Here is a 25341-nt window from a genome sequence, read left to right on the forward strand (position 1 = left end):
TCGGTCATTTCCCCTTTTTACTTCAACAGCCAATGTAACTGGAGTAACCAGTTGAGTATCAAACCTGGGTGAATAATAAAAATTCAGTCCAATCGCATTAAGGCTAATGTGATTAAACTTATTCTTCATGTTTTTATACTGACCAGCTTCTGTAATTGTGGTCACTGTAATACTGTCACACACCCCGCTGGTCACAAAGAATCTTATGGACAGACTAGCTTTACCTAAGACTCAGGTCACAGGCCGCTGGCAGGACAGCGGTGCGTGTCCTGCCACCGCTGTGCCCACCGCTGGCACCAGTAAGAGGGGATTGTTACAGAGTAAGAAATACACGTCCCCCCTCCCCGCCCTCCAAAAAAGAACAATGGCGTCGCTTTACGTTTGTTAGGAGTCACAAAAGTTTTTATTTAGGAAAAATATTTCCTTCAATGTTTATTAGATAATGAATTTTATTTAAATAATTTACTTTTACTTTTTACTGTGCAGACCAATCAAAAAGTATGCCTCTTTCCTTTCATAAGCAAACTCTAATTCTGCATGGCAGATAAGAAATTAACACTCTACTTCCTTCTACCTTAAAAATTACCAAGCTTTCCTCGTCATGAATTTGTTATTTCTGCATGGATTGTTGTCATGCTGCTGGTAAAAAAAAAAAAAAAAAAAAAAGCCAGTGAAAGATAGGGACACATGGGAAACAAATCAGAAACTATAATACTAGTTTATCATGAAATATATTAAACATTGTTTTGTTTAAATATTAAACAGCAAAATACTCCTATATTAAATAAATAAAACTTGAATTTGTCATGGGGAACCAGAGGCCAATACCACCAAGATGGGATAGAGTGCAAAGGGTCATCCAAAAAAAGAAGGGAAAAAGCAAACATCTAATACTGGTATCGTTTTCAGTAACCAATTAAACCAGTGATCCTCAATCCTTTCTGAAGAACGTTTAAGAAATACTGATGAGCAGGTCTCATCCCAGACTAATTAAACCAGAGCCAGAGCTCGGGCAGCGGTGTTTCTAAGAAGGTCCCCAGCCGAGTCCCCGATGGGGTCCGGGCTGAGCGCTCCGGCGGAACCCTGCATGCTTCTCGCTATTACAAGTGCCCCCCGAATAGTGAGACGGAGCTTGCTTTTACCAGTGGGACAAGACCAGGGGGGCTCCTGCTAACGGTAGCTTATGGGTAAGTCAGGTTCATTAATGGGCTATTTCATGTCCATTAAAGTATCTTCCTACGCCTCTTCTTTCCCTGCAATTCTGTATTTTTAAACCCTACAACTAAGTACAAAGTTCTTTTTTGGATACATCAGTTACACTGAAAATACATCACTGATTCGTGTATGTGAATGCTGACTGAATGCCTACTGCGTGCAAGGCACTGTGGCAGGTGCTGCTGGACAACTGAAGTCATGAGAGAACGAGTAATGATTGGCTGTGAGGTGGCTGTGGTGTTTTTTGTTTTGTTTTGGTTTTTTAGAATTAATGGCTACAAATTATATGGACCTAAACAAGGGACTGAGCTGCGGAAAGAAGAAAAAGACAAAGGAAGTAAGTACATACTACGGGTCTGATTTTAAAATACACGGCAGAGCACATTCGTACTTTTCCTAACGTTCCTTACGGTATTTCCAGAAGCCTTCCAATACATATAAGGCAGATGCAAGATAGAAAAATAAGTCCTGTTTAAAGGAGATGTTCCCAATTTTAACCACACTCTATCAAGTAAATTTCACACATAAGTATAAATACTAAAAATCTTTATAGAAAGGTAGTTCATGTCCACTTGTAGTAGTCTCAATAGGTAACCTTAAAATATTACAGACTCTAGACCTTGACTATTTGACCATGGAGGAAGGTGATGCAATACATAATTTAGTCTGGAAACAGACTTCTATGCTGATAGTCTAATGTGAATAAATTTAAGTTTTCTTTTATTTCCAAGAAGGGAGGATGCAGAGAAGAAAAAGCAAGGGGGAGGAGAATCTGTTCAAACTTCATCGAAACCCTAAAATCCAGTCATTTTAAACATGGACGCTTTTCTCCTGAAAAGCCCAGTGAATTCCATATGGGTAAGTACTGTTCCCATTCCCTGTTGGTATGGATTTTCATGGTTATTTAAAGGATAAATAAGTGCTTTCTCATTTTTATGACAGCGTTCAACTTCAAAATGAGGCTCAGTAATGGCATCTGAACATGAGGGAGTTAAATGTTTACCAAAAAATACATCAACCTAAGAGAGATGACGGGGGGCGGGGGGAGGGGAGGGAATGGAGGCGGGGGGAGGGGATGATACAAATGATCAGCAACGATTCTAATGGTAAAAACTCTCTAGGGGAATAAAGGGTCCAAGTTACTTTAAGTAGCAAAAAAGGTGAAGTTAAGACTCAAGGGAAATTCTCATTCATTGTACACGGATGCAGCACTCTGTCTGAAGTAGAGAAGTAGTAAAATATCTTACTTACTAAGTTAAAATATAGGCTTTATATTTCATACGATATCGAATGCGCACATAAAAATACCAGTGTTTTTATCTTGTTTCTGTTCAGACACTTCTTAAGCAACTGTGTTCTTTGGTGCCGGGAGAATGTATCGGCATTTAGGGCTAATGGAACAGAAGACTCAAAATCCCACACCTCTACGGGGAGAACCAGAGTGGGCGCAGGAGAGCAGGAAGGAAGCGGAAATGGCACTGCAGTAGGCTAATGCACTTCTTCCCCGAGTCACACTCTGGCTCCCAGCTAGAAAGTCCTGTAGCCTGCCGGGCTTTCATCGGTTTTGAGATTTTCCTAGCGGGAAGGTATCCCGGATAGAAATAGATCCTCCTAAGTTGTAAAATCAGCAAAGTCAGTGAGAAGAACGTACATTCACTCAATGTATTCAATATAAGCAAGGAAGTCTCGAAAAGGCTAAGCAGTTCAACCAGAGCTGAAGAAGTGTTCTTGATTTTTCATTATTCCTTTTTAAATAAAGACTAAGTATAGATATGGTCTACATACAGGTTGACATTCTGAGTCATTCAAAATAGTCACATCCCTTTGCTTGGTTTTGCAAGTTCCAGAAACTAATATTTAATACCATCCATAACACAGGATTTTCAGTAAGAAGAATTATAGAGCAATGAAAAATCAGAAGCAAGATGGCTCCTGGAGCCTCAGAACCTCTAAATATACACACATTAACAACCTGCGTTTTCTAAAGAAACACGTTTTAAGTAATGCTAGTTTAACCAATGGAGAAAAAACTTCTATCAAAATATACAATTTCCATTACAGACTAAAAGGCTAATATTAAAAAAATAGTTGTAGGCCAAAAAGTTTGCTTCTATGAATGACAGGCGTCATATGATCCCTTTGAAGACAAAAGCATCGGATGAGATCGGTTGCTCGCCCGTGACCTTCTTCTTGGTGAGTGAGTGATGAATTCATAGACACTCAGTCTTTAGATGAAGGTACATCCACGCTTCTTCACCCAGATTTCCAGCCGGGAGACCACGCAATTCAGAACCTCAAGTGGGATTTATGCTTTACCATGTACCTGAAAAATAATATGACAACACATTATAATGACTAAGGATTTTAGAACTTTTAGAAGGTTACATGTAAAGAAACTTAAAATCAACAGCGAGAGGCTGTCTGTCTCCTGGAAGCTTGCTGCCTTCACCTTGGGGAGAGGGGCTGCTGGAGGAAGCAAGCAGCAGCGTTCCTCTTGCTGAGTCTGTAAGAACTCGGGGCGAGGATGCTGAATGTTTCTCCTCACTATATTATACATTATAATCATCGAGTTACTTCAATCACCTGACTTTGAGGAAACCCGTAATAATCAGTGGGGGACTTAAGACCAAGGAAGTTAGATTTTAAAGGGCGCCTCAAAGAAAATACCAGGTTCAGGGGTATTAACTGTGACTGTCTGCTGTTCTTACAGTTCCCAGCTGTAAAACTCCTATTGCTGTAAAGGACGTTAAATCCTCTACACTAGGAATTAAATACATTCAGCAACTAAGTTCCTTTCACGGGCTGCCCACAACTCGAACACAGCCAGAGACCCCTCTGCGCTGCCAGAAAACACAGGGCTCTCGTCGTCCGCTCCCTAGTTGGACAGACACCAGGGTCAGAGGTCACCCAGCCCCCCAGCAAGACCAGGTCTTCGGGCTCGGGGGCTGGTGCGCTTTCTAGCGCTAGAAGCCCCTTCTCCACCAGATTCTGAACCAGCATCAGAGGCAGCTGCAAGTTACCGGCTGGAGACCCGCATCCAGGCAGACGAGGTCTGAGAAGAGGACACGGGAGAAACGGCCCACAACTCTAAGGAACTTGGCCTCTAACTGACGAGCCAGGAGTCCCTACAACACAGCGGAAGGAGGGCATCTGAGGAGCAGAAATACCTATCCAGTGTTTCCCAGAAGCGTAAGAAAACCGGCCTGTCCAAGTGGCGCTTGTGGTAGCTGAGCTCCAGCACCGTCACGTCCCACTTCTGCACGTTGGGGTCTAGACGAACTTCATCATATTTGAGGTGGAAGGCTTTAACTATATGGGGGAAATAACATTCTTTACTCAAAATGCCATCAAATGAAAGTACGTTAGAAAATAAATTAAAATACCCAACACAGACATCAGCAAAAAAACAAAAAACCTAAACTAAAACATAAAACAATTTTTCTTCCACCAACCGAAGCTATCATAACCAAAGTGATCTTTGCAATAGATGCTAAAACTGTGGCATCCTCAAAAACATTCAAGGGACAAATATTTACTAAGGGTTCATACACGCCAGCCACCCGGGACTGAAAAGAGGACTAAGGCACAATGCAATGGGCCCCTGGAAAGTAAGACTATTAAATACAATACGATAAATGCAGGGGAGCAGAGAAACACAAAAGAGTACCTTACCCAACCATGGAATTCAGAAAAGGCTTGCATAGGCAGTGATGTCTAATCTAAGACCTAAAGGTGGAGTAAGAATTAGGCTAACACGGAACAAAAGTGACCCAGTTAGCAATAAGAGCATGCGCACAGAGACAACAGTTCACTCTAGAGCCTAAGGGAACTGAATGGAACCACACGTGCCAAGTCGCTCATGGAGGGAGCGAGTAAGAGGTAAGACCACAGCGGCCTGGAGCGATGCTGGCTCCCAGGCCGCAGGGAGGAGTCTGGACTTTAACTCACGCAAAGACTCCTGCCAAGTGCTGAGCAGAGAGCGATGGCACCACACACGAATCTAGAGGAGGCAGGCGTGATCAGCTGGGGAGAGGCATGTATGGCAAGAAAGACATCAAGAATTAGAAAGTTAAGGAGGGAGAACATGGGACTTGGTAAGAAATGATGGCAAGGAGGAACGAAACACAGAGGCCTGTCGAGGTTCCCTGGAAGATGGTGAAATGCTGCCCCCTCAGTGCGGCTGCCCTCTCACAGGTGCATGTGACATGGAAGGTGTTTAGCTTTTCTTTCCATTTTTCTAACATAGGATGTGACTGCTGCTTTCACCAATATTGTCTAGTATGAGGGGTTTTGAGAGAATCTGATTAACTGTTAATTTCTGATAGTTACTTTATGGATTGTACCATATTGCTTGCTCAAGGCCCAATTTTTTATGGAAATCCCAAGTGAATCATTTGAGCCCACAGAAAAACAAACTATTTATAAATTATTTGCTTTTATAAATAAAGGACCTTTCATTGGACACATTACTTATTTTGAATGAATTCAAGTTAATGAATTTAAACCAATTCATTATAGGAGCTTCAGGAAACCCATTTGCAAAATGGTTTTTATGGGTAAAAAATATTTTATTATTTTAAGTTTTAAAATTAAATAAATCAACATCTCAAGACCTCTTTATTCTGCTTATGTTTCACTTTCTAATTTTCTCAGCATGATTGCTTTAAGTCATTCTTAAAAATACAGGTTATATTTTTTAAAATGATTTGCCTAAAGCCACAAAGGCATACAGTATATAGTTCCCTTTGATAATTTCAATGGATTTAGTTTACACAATACTTATTTTTTCAACAGAAGAGACAACTTAGTAAATTAATACTTAAATATCAGAGTCCAAAAAGTTAAAGCCGCAATGAAGAAACATAAGGTTTCTCTCATCATACAAAATGTTTTATTAGCACAAAGCAATTGTGGTGAGAAAACGTACACCAAGACATGACCACAAACAGCTTTCTTATTCCGAAAAAGACTGAAAGGATTAAGCCTCAGCAAAAAGCGAAGAGGAGACACTTCTACACAGAGCCAGGTGCCTGGTGGCACAGTGACCACCCGAGCGAAACCCTGCGCACAGTGCAAGCGGCTCCTTTCTGCAACTGCGTGAATCTTGTCCACGGTTTTTTATGGGAACAAAGAAGCAAAAAAATTAAAGCAGTGCCCTTGAATAGTATTTAGTAGATAGCATGATGGCATGTCAAGTGACAACATAATACTAACATTTATTAAATTAATTTTTTTTCTAAATGGTAACTAGCAAAAATCTGAAGAAATGCTCATTTAAAAATCTTGATTACAAACGTATGCATATGCAGCCATCTCAAACATAAAAAAAATAACAGTTTAGAGAAGTGATATCCAGTTACAAGTTCAAATTTCTCATAATTCTGAAAAGGTTTATTTGGCAATGTTATACAATCCAGTATTTAATATCTCCTCCCAAACTCTGTATTTTATTATTATGCAATATAAAGAAAATATAGTTTTTGCCAAGGCCCATACAGATGCTCCCAAATACCCTGTTCCCTCCCCCTACCCTATACAGGTATGATGATTTTCAATGTGTGTATGTGTGTGTGTATGTGGGGGGGGGGAGGGGGGGGGGAGCAGCAAGAGCAAAATCAGCAAGGAGACAAATTAAAAACTGAGAGGTAATATGTCCTTAAGTTTCTGGCTTTAGGCAAATTATTTAAAAACCTAATTGAGGAAAAGACGTTTGGGGCTCCGCTCGGAACAGGTTGAGCCTGATGTCCCAATGGGACCTCCCTGGAGTCACCTGGTCCCCAGTGAGCTGTGAGGCCCAGGCCACCAGGCTAGAGGCGTGACTCAGAACCAGGGGACACAGGTGGCTCTGGAGCGCCATCAGAGCTCCCTGAGAGAGTGTGTCAGTAAAGGAGACGGGATACGGACAGAAATAGGCGGATGGGAGCCAGAGGAAGAGGAGCTAGGGAGGCATAACAGGTCATAGGAAGACGACTTTAAAAAAAAATGAATTTATTGATTTGAGAGAGTAAGAGAGAGAGAAAGGAAGGGAAAAAGAGAGAGGGAGAGGGAGGGAGGAAAGGATGGAAAAAGAGAGAATGAGACAGAGGGAGGGAGGGAAGGAGGGACATCGATTTGTTGTCCCACTTGTGTATGCATTCACTGGTGGATTCTTGTGTGTGTCCTGACCAGGGATGGAACCCACACCCTGATATCAGGATGGCGCTCCACCTATGGAGCTACCCAGCCGGGGTGAAAAAGAACATTTTAAAAAAGAAGAACATTTGACTCAAGGAGTCAAATTCTGGTAAGGAGGTCCAAAGTATCCAGTATCTGGGCCACTAGTGAGTTTGGTGGGAACAGTTTCGTGGAAGGTAAGAAAGTGAGGCTACAGTAGACTGAGAATGGGATGGGAGCCAGTGAGTTAGTAGAGAGAACTCCTTCAGAAGCCTGGCTGTAAGCGCTGAAAGGCAGGAGCCAGAAGGACAGGCAAGGTCAAGGGAAGGGTTTATTTTGTCCTGTTGGTTTTAGGACAGAAGGGGCAAGAGGCTTTCACTGCAAACGCTACCAGAGAGGAGTCAGTAAGGGATGAAGAGAAAGAGATCAATTCGTGGAATTGCTCATTACTAAGCTCGCTCCTAAATTTTAGAAACAAAAACCTGAACAGAATGACAATGAAAACCTTATTCTTTAACCCTTTGCAGTCCAATGTTATTTTCGGAATTCAAACAGTCTGGTCCAAATTAATTGACGGGATTGAATGTTGAACTTTTTAATGTTCTTATTGCTCGACGTTGGACCTGCTCCTAGCGCCTGGTCTGTCGAGTCAGCCTCGAGGTTGGACCGAAAAGGGTTAATGAAATTGAGAGGGCACTGACATCTGGACACATTCTAATAGCTTTTTACAATACTATTCCCCGAGCACGCAAGCCGTAAAGCACAGCGTTCCTGTTCACTAACGTCCTTTCACTAAAATTCTCCCTCTCTCTGTACCTTTTAGCTTTACTTATCAACGCTGCGCATGACTCAAGTTTCAGGAATAGCAGAGAAAGCGACCTTCGTGGTAGAAATGCTAGAATTCATCACGAGTAAGTCTTCCCAGGATGCCATTTTAGCCTGGAAGAACGGTGGAACCACCAACAAAAGCAGAGGCTGCTAAAAATAAGCTGATTGCACAGCAGCACAATCTACACTCATGAAAAAGTTGTCATTTTTAATAAACATCTGTTTCGTGAGAATGCTTTTGATAAAGTAGTTCTAGTACGCCACGAACTTCACTGGGTACTCGGATTTAAATAATTGAAATATCCCTACCAGCAAAAAAGCCAGCTCAACTCATCTACTTCTTATGGGCCAAGGACTGGTCTCTGAAGGGCAGAGGCCCGTATGTAACTGACGTGTGTGGAATGCCTCCCCCCACCCCCGCGCTCTGGCCTGTGCTGCCCACAGGGACCAAGCAGAGGAGGCCCCTCCACCAGGGAGCGAGCACTCGAGGCAGGAGCCTTACAACCAGGATATAAACTGGCCCTCGGTTTTCATTAAAATGTATGGACCAGCAACAAGACTGATTTTAAAGCAGTCTAGAAAGTAATTATTAATGTCGGAGGACATGTGTGATGTTCAAAAAAAGGCTTTAAAAATATTCCACAGGTGCTTAAACATTAACATTGTGTATGTGACTTGATAAGGACCATTTGACAGACAATTCTCATCTGCAGAGACACAGATGGCTCTTCCTCCTACATATAGCCAGAGCATCCCTATGCTGGATTCGCAGTACAAAGCAGAATCTTACTTTTAGCAAATATGTCAACTGGTGATCCATCAGGCAAGAGCCATGGCCACCCTTTGAACTGCCACGCAGGACCCTGCACGAAAACGGCCACGACCCGGTCCCTGTGAACAGAAGAGGGGGAGAGTCAGAGACAGGCGGACACGAGCTGTCGTTGCTGTGCGGCTACGAGGCTCACAGCACACGGCCACCGCCTTTCACTGTAATACGTCCGCCCCTACTGGTACCCTGCCTGGGTCCTGCACCCAAGTCTCCTACATATAATTAATTACATGCACAACCGTAGGTGATCTTTTAGCCTTTTATCTCGGCCCTTCTAATAAGGACAGAAAGGGCCACTTTTCCAATGCAGCAGGAAACAGTAGCTGATCTATTCATCAACAAAGCTGGTTTTAAAAAGAAATCACTTAACATTCAAACGAATGTTATTCACTTTAATTAAAAACACCAGACATGATAGTAATTCACCAACCATTTCATAAAGCTCCAAGGCCTTATTTTTAAATTCTGATTTTGTAAAAGTAACCTCAGTACAGAAACCAGCTAGGCTTTTCTTACACTTTGCAATTGTTTTAAAACTGTTTCACTCACCACACATTCTGTAAGTTTTCCTTAAAGCAACTTGTTTTACCAACCATTTAAGTTTCTTTTCCCAAAAAAAGAACAAATCTCCTTCTAGGCCCTCACATTCCATTACTTTAAAAAGTAATTAGTCCGGCTGGCATGGCTCAGTGGTTAAGCATCGACTTATGAACTAGGAGGTCACAGTTTGATTCCCGGTCAGGGAACATGCCCCGGGTTGTGGGCCAAGCCCCAGAAGCCGATCAATAAGTCTCTCTCATCATTGATGCTTCTTTCTCTCTCTCTCTCCCTCCACCCCTCGTCTCTAAAACCAATAAAAATATATTTAAAAATAAAAAACAATGTAATTAAATTGAAAAATTATAATAAATACAACTGCCATAAACCGTTTAAGCCCACCACTAAGAGACAGGAACAAAGTCCTAACGTTCACACTGGTGAGGTTTCCTCGTGCCTGTACCCTGTGCAGTGCTGGTCTCGGCAGCTGACACGTGACTTACGTTAACTCACTGCATCTTCTAAACAGCCCCGAGGTGTTTAGGGAGGAGGAAACACAAGTGTGTGGGCAGGCCAGCAGCAGGGGGAGGGGGGGAGGGAGTAGGAGCAGGGGGGAGAGAGGTGATTAATCTGTGTACTGAGTGTGCTCCTGTCCCCGTGTGAGGACTGATAAGTCATGAGAACGGCATTCAGAGTCATCACGTGACCTCACGCCTCCTGGAAAGGGTCCTGGGGATGCCCTGAGGCCCACAGATAACTCGATGCACCCACGGAAACAGCAAACTTTCTATTCAAGTAAGAAACCGACAAGAAGGATACGCTATTGTGAAAAACCACAGCTAACAATTCCTAACCTGCTCCAAACCTCCAAGACTGAAATTATATCTTAAATGGAAAATGCCCGCTCTCAAGGGGCCTGAGCTGCACAGGCCACACCCACCCGCTAACGCAGCACCACACAGGCCCTTGCTGACCAGGCGACGTGCCCCTGCAGCAGCTGGGAGCTCGGGCGCCTGCCACCTCGGGGGAGCCTGCTGGCCAGAGCCCCCGACCCCTGCCAGGTCCCCCTGGGCAGCAGGACAAGAGAAAGACTCGTCCCAGGGAACTCCTGGAAGGACAGGTAAGAGGGGGAAGGGATGCTCCTCCTAGACTATGGCACCAATGGCGAGGAACCCAGTGAATAGTCACACGCGGGAGGCGTTCTGTGAGGCAGACATGGCACCTGTGCACGCTGCTGGGTTCCCTCCCTGCAATAGCTCCAAACATATATGCAAACATGTAACATTCCTATTTCCTGCAAGCCTTAGCCTTGATACACATGAAATCTCTTCTCCTTCCCTTCCTGTGTGACTCGGTGTATCTGGTTGGCTACGGGGGGAGAATTGTCACACAGGAACCCTCTATGCTTTAGTAGATGTTGAACACGCTGATGCTGCCAGCAGCTTGACTTCCTGTCTGAAGACCAGCAAACACTCGGAAGGGAAGTTCATCTACTGCACCGATGTAGTAAGTGCTCCACGTCCCAGAGATGAGATGCACTCTTGGACTTTGTATTTTCACTCCAGCTTAGATTAACAACGTAATTTAAGATTAATTCCTGTATCTTCAGGTACAGTCTCTTTATATTACACACGGCTCAGTATTTTATTAAAGAACACTTCAACAGAATAAAAGAGCTAAGCCAGGGTGATCACGTTATTCTTTTTATTAAATTATTCCCTTGTAATAAAGGTAGCAATGCCTTCACTTACCGTTTCTTACCAGGAAATCTGAATTTTCCAAATCTAAAATCTGAAACATAGGCCCTCACAACATTAGTCTGCTTGAAGTCCTACTCTAAAAGCTGATCCAGAACCAATGGACGAGTGGAAAGAATTTTTACTAAGTTTTCCAGAAGTTAGTGTTTCTTCTTTTAAGTGAAATAAAGTGTAGCTACCTAAAATATAGGTTTGATTAGGTATCACTGGACTATATATTTTTTAAATATATTTTTATTAATCTCAGAGAAGAAGAGAAAGGGAGAGAGAGAGAGAAACACCAATGAAGAAAGAGAATCATTGATGGGCTGCCTCCTGCTCGCCCCTTACTGGGGATCAAGCCCACCACCCAGGCATGTGCCCTGACAGGGAATCGAATCCTGAACTCCTGGTTTACTGGCCAACACTCAACCACTGAGCCACACCAGCCGGGCACTGGACTGTATTAATGATGACCAAATTAGGCATTAGCAACGGCTTCACAAACAGGTTCTATTTATACCTCGTGATAAAATCCACGATCCCAGGAATGACGGGCCAGGTAGGAAATACAGATATCTCACCAGTCCTGAGGCATGAGTTTCAGGGGCTGGTCTACGACTCTGTAGGGAACCGTGACGCTGAGCGCAGTGCCCCCAGGCTGCATCTGGTCTTTCCTTCTCTGTATCAGCGTCTCGTTTTCTCGCTGGCAGCCCTGCTTCTTCTTCTCGTCTGATGGGACAAATCTTTGAAAACACAGAGAAGAGAAAAGGCCAAAAGGTTCAATGAGATAAAAATAAAAAATAAATAAAGAAGTCCTATTTTGAAGTGGTTTTTTAAATACTGAGCTTTAAATCAACAACATTGGTTTTGAAAATACACCTGTTCTGCATGTCCAGGTGATGCATGTCGAGTGGCGCGAAAGCTCGCTTCAGCCCTACGTCAACATGGGTGTGCCTCTCACACACACAATGTATGTTCACCGCACTCAGCCTTCTCCCAGGCTACACAGAAAACCGCACTCATCCTGATTTCCCAAGCGCCATTAGGGAGATTTAACTGTAAACAGAAAGGTGGCTTCAACGGAAGGTGACGTGGCTGGCGAGGCTGCCTCCCGAACAGGTGACTCAGCCCAGCCAAGAACTTCACAAAACGCCCGTCACGGTGTATGCCTCCGCAAAATCAGGGAAATGCCACCCAGTTTCGGGGCTGCTTTGCACATTTTAAAGTAAGAAAATTCAATCTGCGTATGCCCATTGCCTGTTTTAGTAAATACGGCTGCAACTTACCGGAGTAAAGGAGCCCATCTGTGTAGTCAATTCTCTACTGTACCAGCACCCTATTCTCACAAGTACTGCGGCCGTCTGCAGAGCTGCTGCCAGCTCTAGGCTTGGTAGTGACCACAAGCGCTTCACAACAATCTTTTAAAAAACAGACACACATCTAACCGTCTATGGGCACGTTTTCCTCGCTCTGGTGCGCCCTGCCACTATATGGGGTGGTGCCATCAGCGCACTCAGTGTGGGTCCTTCTGCTTCTAAATTCAGGGAGACACGGGGGAGGGGACACACGAGAACTTGCACTTGCTAGAATCCTTTGAAAATGTTAACCCCACACTGGCTTCGCCATCCAGCGATGCTAACGTTGTGACCTGAGGCTGTCGGTACGTGGTGACTGTGACAGTGCTGAACTGCCCTTGTGAGCTGGCTGTTCCCCATCACGTCACATCGGCTGGGAAAGTCAAGAATGCCGCGTCACCTAAAACTGTCGCCCAGATAATCATTTTACTGCCTATGGATTCCTTTAGCAAACTACATTTTCCTACCTATGGGTACATTTATTCATGTACAGACAAATATGGGAGTGAGGTTACTGCACCGGCAGGAAAGCAGTGAGCCCAGAGAAGTTAAAACAGTGCCGATTCTCCCCAGGGAAGGTGCTGGTAAATAGTCAGACTCAGCTCTGCTTTCTACTGCACGTCCCGGTTCCTGAAGAGGGAACAAAGCCCAGCTTCTGCGGGCAGGGCACCTCCCGGAAGTCTCTCCCCCAGAAAGCCAGGGCGCTCAGGAGGGCAGTCTGACATTAGGGTAAACCAGCAATATATCATGTGTATATTGTAATGTGTGTTCACACCCCAAGTCAAGTCTCCTTTCATCTCTGTTTACCGCCCCCCCCCCCCCCCCCCCCCCCCCGCAACCAACACCATGGCCATTGCCAGGAGAGGCAATCTCACCATTGCCCACTAGACCCCTCCTGGACCTGAATCAAGAGTAACAGCCCCGAGCACAGTGAAGGCTCAGAATAAACATTCTCCCAGCCCTGCCTGCAAGACCTAACCCCAGGGTTTGGGGGAATTACTGGGAAACGCACTGTCTTTGCACAGTGATTGCTGGCCTCAAGCTTCTGCTAATCATGTGTCCCTGAGCGGGAGAGCTGCCTGAGAGACGAGGGACCAGCTCCTGATGACATCACTCCAGCGCTGAGCCCAGCTGTGCCCAGAGCCACACTTTCAGTGATGTTCACCAATAAATTATTCTTTGATAACGCTACTTTGAGTTGGTTTTTACCACTTGCAACTAAAAGCATTCTAACGAATACAACCAGAACCAAGGCGGTGGATGGATATACATGATTTGGAGAAATACTTTGATGTCCATTGATTCACCCATTTCGTGCTGTTAAGGATCGACAAGTAATATTGTCAAAGAATGAAATGCACCTGCAGAGGATTATGCTCCGTGAGGTAAGGCAGGCAGAGAAAGACTGGTGCCATATGAGCTCACTTACAGGGGGGAGCTAATGAACAAACTGAACTAACAAAGTGGAGACAGACTGACAGCTGTCAGGGGGGACAGGGTTGGGGGTTGGGGGCTGGGTGAGAAGGGTGTAGGGATTAAAGAAAAAACAGAAAGACAGACTCATGGACACAGACAACAGTATGGGGATTGCCAGAGGGGGTAGGGTGAGGGGAGGTAGACGGTAAGGGGGGTAGGCGGTAAACAGAGATGGAAGGAGACTTGACTTGGGGTGTGAACACACAATACAATATACACATGATATAGTCTAGCATGAAACCAATACATTATTAGCCAATGTCACCCCAATAAACTCAACAACAAAAACAAAGAATATAATGCAAATGAGATATAGCTAGGTAAGTTAGGTTACTTTTCCTTTTTCTTAAATAACAAAAGTTGAAATTTTAAAAAATGCAATAAACGAATGTCTGGATGTTAAGCCCCTCACCCTGAGCGTAAAGTGGTGCCTCGCAGACACCAGGGGCAAACCTTCCCCAGAGGGCCCCACCTTCCTCCGTAAGTCAGAGAATCTCCAGAAAAACAATTCCAAGGAAATGAGCAAGTGAAAACAACGAAAAACATTAAATAAACCCTAAAAAACACACAAGGAAATGAGGTGTCATGAATGAAACAACCGTCAAAAGACAATGAAGGACTTCTTTGAAGCACTGACCAAAGATCATTGCTTAATTTTTAAAAAATGGGAAAAAAATGTATCGATGTTTCTATTTCTCCCTCTTCCTTCCTCTCTCTAAAATGAATAAAACATTTTTGAAAAGAGAAAGAGACATGGAAAATGAGAGGTCTGAAATGTATGTCACTTAAGTCCCAGAAGGAAGAGGACAAAACAGGGGAAAGACAATATCTAAGAAGAACCAGAACTGATGACAATCCTCCGATTTAAGTCTAATGACTCCCAGAGTGGGATATAAAGAAATCTACGGCAAGGGATAGCAAATGAACAACTGTAAAATGATCTTTAAAATCACCAGATAAAGCCGCCTTCCTTCGAGGACTAACAGCTGACTTGCCGTCATCAACAGTGGAAGCTGGAGGCAGTGGGATGTCTTCCCGGGAAAGAGAAACAAGAACCTCCGGGCCAGCTCCACAGCGGCTGAGTCATGCTGCAGTGCTGCTGGGCCTGGACCCCTCCACCTTTCTTCCCCTACAACCCACGGCTGAGCCAGGCGAGCCCCCTGGGGCCCCTCCCCCAGCCATCACTCCTCTCTGGAACTCTGCCCTGAGAAGCTACATCTCAGCCAGAATCGTGAATGCCTTCCAATCAGATTATTTTGAACACAGTTACAGTCCCACCCAAGCATCTCTCAAAATCATGATCAATGTACAATGTGCTTTTTAATTACTTCCATTTACAGCATTAATTTTGTTATTTAGGGTGTTAAAGTTATGGTGGATTTTACTTTGTTTTGTCTCTTTTACTTACTGCAGGGCTAAAAATTGAAGAATCCATGCCAACATGTGCTATGGGTTACAGCCAGTCCTGTAATTGTGTGGAGGAGGTTTCAATTATGCATTAATTACACAGCCAAGCCTCCAGCTGACTCACGCTGTAGGGGATATGTCAGCTGCAATGAGGTGTTAAACAATGAAGGGAGTGTTCCAAACTTGGGAGGACCATTAGGCCTGGTCAGCCCTGAGAATGTGGCTGTTGGACTGTTGGCTTCTTCGCAACACGACGAAGGAGAAAGATACTAAAATTCACTGTGTGGTTTTCTTTGCACTATTCGCTGCCTTCTATTATAAAATAATATGTAAGTATTAGATCTGTAATATATGCAGAGAGGCACCACAAAGACTCCGAAAATGAAAAATTAAAGGCAGAATTTCCTTTGTAACATTTCAAAAACTTACTGTAAATTTTCTGTAACCATGCAGACACATTTATAAAAGTACAGTTGTCAATTACTAAAAATTATGACAACCGTAAATACCAAATTCACAAATCATAAAAACGCAAGAGCTAGAAAAGAGTGTAAAGATCCAAATACAGTAAGTGCAAAAAGCCCAACCCCAAGCATGACGACACTTGCTGGGAACTGAAATCCAGTCACAGGTGCAGATATGACTGCCAGGTATTGAGAAGGAGCTTAAACCCAGAGATGAGTCCGCTAATAAATTCACAGCGAGCACACTCTCAGAGGCGGAGTCTACCACGCCCCCATGTTCTCAATGGTCTCCCCTCCTTCCTTAACACTTACTCAGCGCCCGGGATTAGGCAACAACTGTTTCAAACAGTAGAAACACAAAGAACAAGACAACGAGTCCCTTTCTCTGAGGAAATCACACCACAGCTGGAAAAGGCTGGGTGCCGGACTGCAAGACACAGAGCCTGCACCGAACAGAACCAAGAAATAGAGGCGTTTCCTATTTCACAGAGAACAAATGATGCACGGCCCACTCTCGCACACTGATTAGAAGGTGAAAAGCAGACACATACTCACATAAAAACAACACATTTTTAAAAAGTAGTTAATCAAAACCATGTTCACATGGGTCTAACCGTCTCATATTATCAGAGCTATGTCAAGAGGTGGACAAAAATGATTCTATTTTTTATTCACCCAACTGTCGATAATGTGAGGGATGGTAGATTACCAAGGGGATTACCAGGGTAATCCACACATGGTCAGAACAGCCAACTTCACTATACAAGCCCAATAAAATATAAAATACAAAATATAAATGTTCCTTCTGTACCCTTAAAACCTGTAATTTTATTAACCAATGTTGCCCCAATAAATTCAATTCAAAAACTCCTTTATTCCATACTGTTAATGGAAAGATCATTGAAAACTTCATTCAAAGGTATAAGGAAAAAATACTTAATGAATGGATAAACTTGTATATGCCAGGTTACATGGATTGTTATACGTCTAATTTAAGTCGCAGGCATATAAAAGTCAATTCTGCAGTTGGTAAAACATAAAATCAGCAAGTACCACAGCTCATTTTGCTTCTGGCTTTTAATTACAAGCAGTCTGAATTCTGTTTTGGAGGTGAGGTTACTTCTTTTTCCTTCTCTAAGAACTGCCATTCATCGTTATTTTACTAAGAAAGACAGAGCATTCACTCACACTCCTCCCATAGATATGTGACTGAGTGAATATATTTTCCTAGTTACAACTAAAAATATTTAACAAGAATTTTAAATGTAACACCATTCAAATTATAAAATATTATTGTCATTCTCACAGTGAATGTAAGGATCCAGATATGAAAGACTATATTCTATTTTGAAAATTATATTTCAGACTACCTGTATAGCAGAAATTGAAATTTGGTATTCTCCAAATAAGAACTACAGAGTGGTAACTGCTAATTCACAGCAGTGTCTGCACACTCGGTGAACAGAGAGCTGAACAAATCCCTTACTTCAGGTCCTGCAGCAGGTCCTTTGCGTTCAGCATGGTTATTAAAGAGGTGGTAGCGGCAGGGATTATGATAATGGGTGTGCGAGAACCTGCAAAGACAACATTTTTAAAGGTAGTAAACATGTTATTACTATGAAAAGGAATTATAATTGCTTTCCCAATCAAAAGCTTGTAAATGTATAATTTTCACTCTTTTGACCTAAAAGTCACTTTAAGTCAGCAGCAATATTCAAAATATTTAACAATCAGCCGGCCGGCGTGGCTCAGTGGGTGAGCGTCAACCTATGAACCAGGAGGTCACGGTTAGACTCCTGGTCAGGGCACATGCCCGGGTTGCGGGCTCAATCTCCAGTGTGGGGATTGCAGGAGGCAGCCGATCCATGATATTCTCTCTCTCTCTCTCTCTCTCTCTCTCTCTCCCCCTCCCTCTCTGAAATCAATAAAAAAATTAACAGTCAGTATGACCTATGCACCTACTAATCCAAATAGATACCGAACACACGCATTCGATACAAGTGCGCAGGCAGAATACCAGCCCAGCTCTGTTATCTCGCTTATTCACATTTACTTTGTAAAATACATTTAGAATCATTTGCAGAATCTTACCTTTCTTCTGATTAGGAGGGGGTCTTGCTTGAGAAACTATTGAGAGAAAAATAAAAAGCAAACTTTTGAATGTTATGAAAATCACATTCTTTTCAGGCTTAAAAAGCAAGTACAGCCTAAGAATTCTTTGTGGTTATAGATGACTAGCTCAGTTGCGCTGTTAACCAGCCTGCACTGCGGCTGCTTAAAGTCCGGGGGGCAGGATGAGGGCTGGTTCTGCAATTCCCCGTCCAGGGTCATCGGAGTAAATGCCGAAGCCACGCCCGGGAGACTGAGCAGCACTGCCCTCTCCACATGCACATGCTCTGTGGGGACCAGAAATCCCAGCCACGGACTCACCCCGGAGGCACGCTGCTGAGAGGCAGTGGGGACAGGCAGCCGGGGGCCGTGGGAGGCCCAAGGAATCATGTGGTCTGGCCCTGCCAAGGCTTAGAGGGGTGAGTTCATTAAATGTCTGACCAGATATCGCAGCTAGTGTTTAAGTGGATCATTCTGTGTGGCCAGCGGATGAGGTGATAAATATCCAATGGCCCTTGGCAGAGCAGCCGGTGTGAGGAATGAACGCCTCCCGAGAAGGCTCTGGCTTAAGAAACAGAGTTGATGGTGGTGCCCTTTACGCACGAAGCAGGAAGGGTGGAGTCAGCCATCGGGGGGAAATACCAGGGAACAAAGGTTTCCCATCAGTTTTAAGATGCCTGTGGCAAACCCAAATGTTAGCCACTTAATGTAGGTGCCAGACCCAGGAGGAGATGTCTGAACCGGAGACACAAACTGGAAAATCACCAGAACATCAATTTAAAACTACGGGTGAGGTACTGGGACCCACATGTAGGTGATAAAGTGGATGCCTGGACCGCGTGAGGAATCTGTCTGACACACACAGAGGGCTGTCAGTCTCTCACGAGCAATGAGAGGTAAACGAGCCATAGGCCGCCGACCCATCTCCGAGACCCTGGGAGTGAAGGCAGGAGGGACAGCCGGGGGCCTGGAGGGCGGTGTGCACCAGAAAGAGGGCGAGGGACAGTGCTATGTGCGAGAGGTTCCCCTGGTGAAGAAGGAAGGGCTGGCCGGGTGCAGGCTCAGCTGAGCAAAGGCCTGTGCCTCTGAGTCCACTGGAACACATGGGCCTCGCGAGGTTCAGTCCCTACCTTTGCTTAACACATTTTTAAAAAATGATTACAGAACCTCATGTGCTAAATAACACAGACATCTGAAGTCCTAAGCATCAAAGCTGTATACACCAATCTATTAAAATTATGGTTTTCTGCTCTATGATTAGGGGGGGAAATCACATCCACATGCACCATCACGGAACTCAAACAAGGAATTGGTGAGGGGTGCTACATATACTCTGCTTTTTAAAACATTTTTCTGAAACATTTAAAATCATTTTCTTAAAATTTTCTTTAACTCTTCAGCTATCCTACTGTCAAGTAAATGTTCTGTAAGATCACTTTAGGAGTATTTGAAGTAAAGTTTCAGGTCCTTGAAAGCATGATCATCAATCACTCTTGTGATCATTTGGGGGAAAGATCTTATCCTTACCTGGTCTTGGTACTGGCTGTGCCGCAGGAGTCTGAGTCTTACGGGCCGACGCACCCTCCTTTAAAACAATAAAAAATGATATATGACGTTAAAGTTTCTTTATAAATTTCACATCTATTTGTCTTTCAATCAGTCACTCTACCAAACATGCTCTGATCAATCCTAAGAGTGTAAAAACAAAACACCTTTCCTTATTTTTTATACTATTGGTCATGATGTGGGAAATAGAAATCTTAGGTGGAAAATGAATTAAAAATTCTTACCATACAGCAGTTATTATGAGTATGTAGTATTTCTCAAATATCCAATGATTTGTGTAATTGCTGACAATTTTAACATCTCAGAAATGTCATCATTTTTAAATCAAGTCAATCTTTTTCCCCTTAAACAGTCTCAAAGTGAGTAATACATAACCTCAGATTAGAAAGATGTAAACAACATAACTTTGCATTAAAAACCACAAATACTTGACATTAAATGCCTTTAAAATATTCAGGGAAAATAAATAATCCCATTTACAAAGATGAGATTTTTCTATTTAAGAGTGATTAAAATATCTTAAAAATGGAATAACAAATCTCAACTAATTACTAAGCTTGTGATATATACAAGAAAATGTGCTGAATGTTGAATTTTATCAACTATTTGCTCAGTAGATGACGATGAAATACTTAAGACACTTTAGAAGTTATCTATCTTTAGTGCATTCGTTTCAATAATTTTCATGCTAAATTCTTTTTCATTAAAACATTTTCCTTTAAATAAATTGCTGAGGGGAGGGGGAAAGAGACCAACCAAAGGACGTGCATGCATGTATGGATGACCCATGGGCACAGGCAACGGGGTGGTGAGGACCTGGGGGGGGGGGGGGGGGGGGGTGGCGCTACACAGGGTCAATGGGCGGAAGAAGGGTTACATAAGTAATACTTGCAACAATAAAGATTTTTTTTTTAATTTATGACAGCAATATGTATTTCCACCTGAGTCTCAGACCTGATTATTCCAGGAGACTAATGAGGTGATCAGCTACTAGCACCTGCACATAAACCAACGTGGATGTGTCAATTGCAAGTGCCCACGACAGTATGCTGTGCTGGCAAGTCAATGCGACAGCATCACCGCCTGAAATGGCCATGCTACTGGGAAGCCAAAGACTCCCACAAGCTTGCTAGCAAAGCAGGGGCCACATGACTGCTGGTTTTAAACGCTGGCAACTCCCCTTAGGATCATGGGTAGCTCCTATGAACTAAAACAGATAAACGTGCCTACCATTCATTAGTCCTGGAAGAGACACTGAAATTGAGTTCCGCTTTCAAGTCAAGAAACTTCATTTGCTGCACAAGGTGGGGCAAAGCGAAGGAGAAGGCCAGGCAGGCGGCACTGGCACCTTCATGCTGAGCTCGCTCCTTCGAGCCGGGCTAGCTCCCGCTTTGGGAGCTCAAAGGCAAGTAAAACGGGTTCCTAATCACCTGCTGTCCTCATAGGAAAACTCTAAATTCTGAGCAAACAATAACTCTCCTTCAAAAAGGAAACACTAGTTACTGAATTTAAATAACCAAAACACATGCCATTCATCCAAATATTTTAATTTAATAAAGATTTCATCTAATTTTAAGTCAGAACAGTCCAGAGATATAAACCACAAGCAAAACTGTTGATGGATAGCAACGAAACCAGAATCTGGCCTCTAAAGAACCGGCAAATGGCACTTTCAGAGCCCAGGGGGAGGTCACATCTGATCCAGAACCGCAGGGTGTGTCCAGCACAGGGAAAGACAGCTGGCCCTTCGGTGAGCAGGAGCGGAAATAAATCTGTGCATTTACGGGCCAACCACTCACACTGAAGCACAGAGAGGGATGGAGACCAACGTAGGGAGGACCGGACCCCCACTCCCTCCTCCCGGGACGCGAGGACATGTGACAGGTGCAAACCACCACCAGGGCTGAGGTGCTCTCCCCGCACCCCGTTCTCCCTTGTTCTTCCTACCAAGGACATGTAGCTGAACTTATCTACATAGATAAGCAGGTAGGTTACTAGGAAGTCCATAAAATGACTTATCTCTACTATTAGACAACGAATAAAGTTACACCTGACTCATCACATAATGACCACTCAAAAGCTGAATAACACCATTACTTCTGAACCAGGAGAAACTGAAGGTTAGGAGGTGTGAAACGCTAAAGGACCTCACCGTTAGCCCTGGGGAGGGGCCCTCTCCCACTGCCACCCACATGCTCTCCCCCCGTTTCCTTGGTCAAGTAAGGCTCCTCTTTTTGTCCTCTGGACATGCCTGTGGTTCGTCACAGCTACCGTGTCCCAAATGCCACTCCGCTGCCATTTCTGAGGACACCCATTTCTGCTGGTGAAATAACTCCTGCTTCATGTTGAAGGTTGTCAGAGGCCTGGCAAACCCGGCTTCAGATTCTGACTCCTGGAAGGCTATTCTAGACAAGCCCAGGGAAAACCCGAAAACCAGCGGGACAGCTCTGCTCCTCCGCGTTAGAAATGACGGCCTTTTCCCTTCAGGGTGTGTGACAGAGGTGAACGCAGACCCATGCAAGTAGTGCTGCAGTGTATCCCGCAAATCACACAAGGACACCTCAAGAAGTCGAATTAAGGAGCCACATTTATCTCAAAGCCGGGACTACGAGGGGGCAAATGCTCTCCAAATCTCGTAGTGCCTGAGTGAGAGTAGAAGCCATCTTATAAAGGCCAAAACCACATCCTGCTAGACCAGTGGTCCTCAACCTTCCTCACGCCTCGACCCTTTAATACATGTTGTGGTGACCCCCAATTTCATTGTTACAAATTGAACATAATTAAAGCATAGTGATTAATCACAAAAACAATATGTAACTATATATGTGTTTTCCGATGGTCTTAGACGACTCCTGTGAAAGGGTCGTTCGACCCCCAAAGGGGTCGCGACCCACAGGTTGAGAACCGCTGTGCCAGACACTGGAATGTGGAATTATCTTGGGAAAGCAGTTTTACAGAAGCAGAACTGAGCAAAGTTAACAATCTTTAAAGGTTCTATAGTTTCCGTTGCTGGAGCCACTGGGTTAAGGACAGTGATTTTGTGGTTCTGGCCCTCAGACACAGGAGAAGAGCCTTTGTGAGGTGGGCTGGCAGCATAATGGGGGGGGCGGGGGGGGATATCTGTGTGAGTTTCCAGGTGCCAATCTAATCTGGAAACTGAGGCAACGGCCCTACTGTGTAAGCAGCAGGCGGACAGAAGCCAGAACAGCAGGGTTAAAATTCAAACAGCAGTTTTTACCCGAGATGAATGATACTATGCTCAGTGCTTCAGTAGAAATTACCAGACAGTTATGCAGAACTATAAAACTTCACAAAACAGCTGCCAGTTGCTGAGTCTGACAAAAAACTTGTCACATTTCCTAAGAAAGTTTAGCATCGAATTCAGATGTTAAAAGACACGAGACTAAAGGGAGAGCGTCTACAAGCCTGCCTGTCACCGGGTTTCTACAGATTCCCATGGCTGGGAACATGAAGGAGCTAGAAAGAGCCCCTGGGGGAGCTTTCATCTCTGCCTGCTCCGTCTTCTCCACCAGCGTGACTTGAACTTAGGACAGAACGGGGGTGTAGCCTGAAAGCGGAAAGTCAAGTCCGACGATGTGCACAGGCCCGTGAGGAGTCTGCAGGAGTCTCTGCCGTACAAACACGGGCCCCACTGCAGTGGGATCGACAAGCCTCTGAAGCTTCGGGGCTGCGGACAGTACCGAAGGCTCCCTCCTCGCCAGCAAGGTACCGCTGGAGCGCTCTTCATCATCAAGATCCAAAGTAAATCCAAGGGCCCATCAGAGAGTCCAACCAAAAGAACTGGCCCAAAACGGTGGATCTCTGTGCCCTAACGTGTAACAAGCTGCGCCCGCCTGCAGATATTGGCGCGCAGTGGTTGGTCGATACCTATTTGTTGGACAAATGAATAAAGTAAAAATATAAACATCCACTCATGCTTCTGTGAGTGATCTCTGGGTACGCTGCCTCTGGGGCAGAAAAAGCGCCATTTCCCCGGCTGCGCCACGCACACCACGCACGCCATGGCCGAGAACAGAGCGCAAGGACTGAGAGAACCTCGCTTTAATCCCTTGTCACAGCTTAGCTGCTAGTGGGGACAATCACTTGAGGACTCTAAGCATGGTCCCTCCTCTTCCGATGGCCACTGCAATGAAACTGATGAGCAAAAAGGCCGTTTGCGGAACATCTCAGGCAGCGTCCACGCTGACCGGGTTAATCTCAGCAGTGGCCACTGCTGCTGGCTACATAGTCAAAGCAAGGAGCTCCTGATAAATATGATCTACTAAATCCAACTTCTCCTTCTGGAAGCGGAGTGATTTTAAGTAGGCGCTGAAGCATTACTCCAAATTAAACAAGCAAACGGAGCAGGGAGCATGTGTATGGGTGGACAGAGAACTAAATGCCCCCAAAACGGGCTGAGCCTGGCCGGTGTGGCTCAGTTGGTTGGGCGTCCCTCCCATGTACCGAAAGGTTGGTTTCATTGCCAGTCAGGACACATAACAGTCATAAGCTCCTAAAATGCACTAAAAATCTAATGGACAAAAATAAAAAATGTGAGAGGGCCTGGCACTAAATTTAAAAGTTAACACGAGCAGCTGGCTGGCTTGGGATACAAAACCAAATCTGTCCCTCAGGCTGCCTCCTGGGCCCCACGCTCCACGGGCTCTGGCCTGGGCGAAGGCCGGCGGTGTGGACGGCGGGGGCACCCAGCAGCACGTTTCCCACTGGGGTTATGTTAGTAACATTGGTTAACCCAGGTTCAGGGGAAGGAGCCCTTGTTACAAGTTGGAAAGATCGAAACCGTGAAAATGAAATCTACACCCGGGCTGGTGTGGCTCAGTGGGTTGGAGCATCATCCTGTACACGGAAGGGTCTTGGGTTCTATTCCCTATTGGGGTTTGAAAGGAGGCAACTGATCAATGTTTCTCTCTCACATGGATGTCTCTCTCTCTCTTCCCCTCCCTCCAATCTAAAAAAAAAAAAATCAATAAAAACATATCCTTGGGTGAGGATTTGAAAAAAGAAGAAAATGAAATGTAGTGAAAGCAGTCTTTTTCATGTCCCATTTTTCTCCTTCCTCCATGTCCGCACTTCCTGACCCTCAATCACCATCCTTTCATGTGAAATTCACAAGAACAGTTTTCAGATTCACTTGGACATTTCTCTGTATTTGAGTTTTATGTTCATGAACAACATATGGGAAAGTAATTGTGTAAATAAATAGTGTGCGGACTTTGGATCCTTCTATGATCCTGAAAAGTAAACAAGTGACTAGAGTTAATCTCTAGCATCTCTATTTCCTCCATAAACTGACATGTGATAATCAAAAACTATTATAGGAAATGAAAGGCTATATTTGATATAACAGACATTACTGGGGATATAGGACCGTGAACATACAGCTTATGTCCCAAAACTATACATTTCTGGGAGTTAGTGTCCCTAAAGTCTGGGGAAAAACTGATAATTCAAGCTATTTTAAAAAAACACAATGCCCCAATACTCTGCAGAAAAAAAGAAGGTGCCCAGGAGACTAAATAAACCAAGAAATATCCGCGTATCTAGTGCTTACTAAAAAGCCTGCTTGACAGCAAGTTACTATCCACTATCCCACCCCGAAACACTGGGACAAGTGAGTCTGATCAGAAAAACCTAACTGCCCA

General features: G+C 44.2%; 1 protein-coding gene across 1 annotated transcript in view; it reads right to left on the reverse strand.

The window, feature by feature from the left end:
• Positions 1-636: 636 nt before the first annotated feature.
• Positions 637-25341, reverse strand: part of CDC73 (cell division cycle 73) — a 63336-nt gene continuing 38631 nt past the window's right edge. Inside the window, exons 11-17 of the mRNA XM_070401108.1 lie at positions 19640-19697; positions 18095-18130; positions 17490-17577; positions 11883-12044; positions 8987-9087; positions 4383-4524; positions 637-3538 (exon numbers count right to left, since the gene is read on the reverse strand). Of these exons, the coding sequence (XP_070257209.1) occupies positions 3502-3538; positions 4383-4524; positions 8987-9087; positions 11883-12044; positions 17490-17577; positions 18095-18130; positions 19640-19697 (624 nt within the window). The 3' untranslated portion in view covers positions 637-3501. The remainder of the gene's footprint in view (positions 3539-4382; positions 4525-8986; positions 9088-11882; positions 12045-17489; positions 17578-18094; positions 18131-19639; positions 19698-25341) is intronic.

The sequence above is a fragment of the Myotis yumanensis genome, unplaced genomic scaffold (assembly GCF_028538775.1).
Source record: "Myotis yumanensis isolate MYYU_CA2020_CCGP unplaced genomic scaffold, mMyoYum1.0.hap1 SCAF_22, whole genome shotgun sequence".
Taxonomy (NCBI): Eukaryota; Metazoa; Chordata; class Mammalia; order Chiroptera; family Vespertilionidae; genus Myotis; species Myotis yumanensis.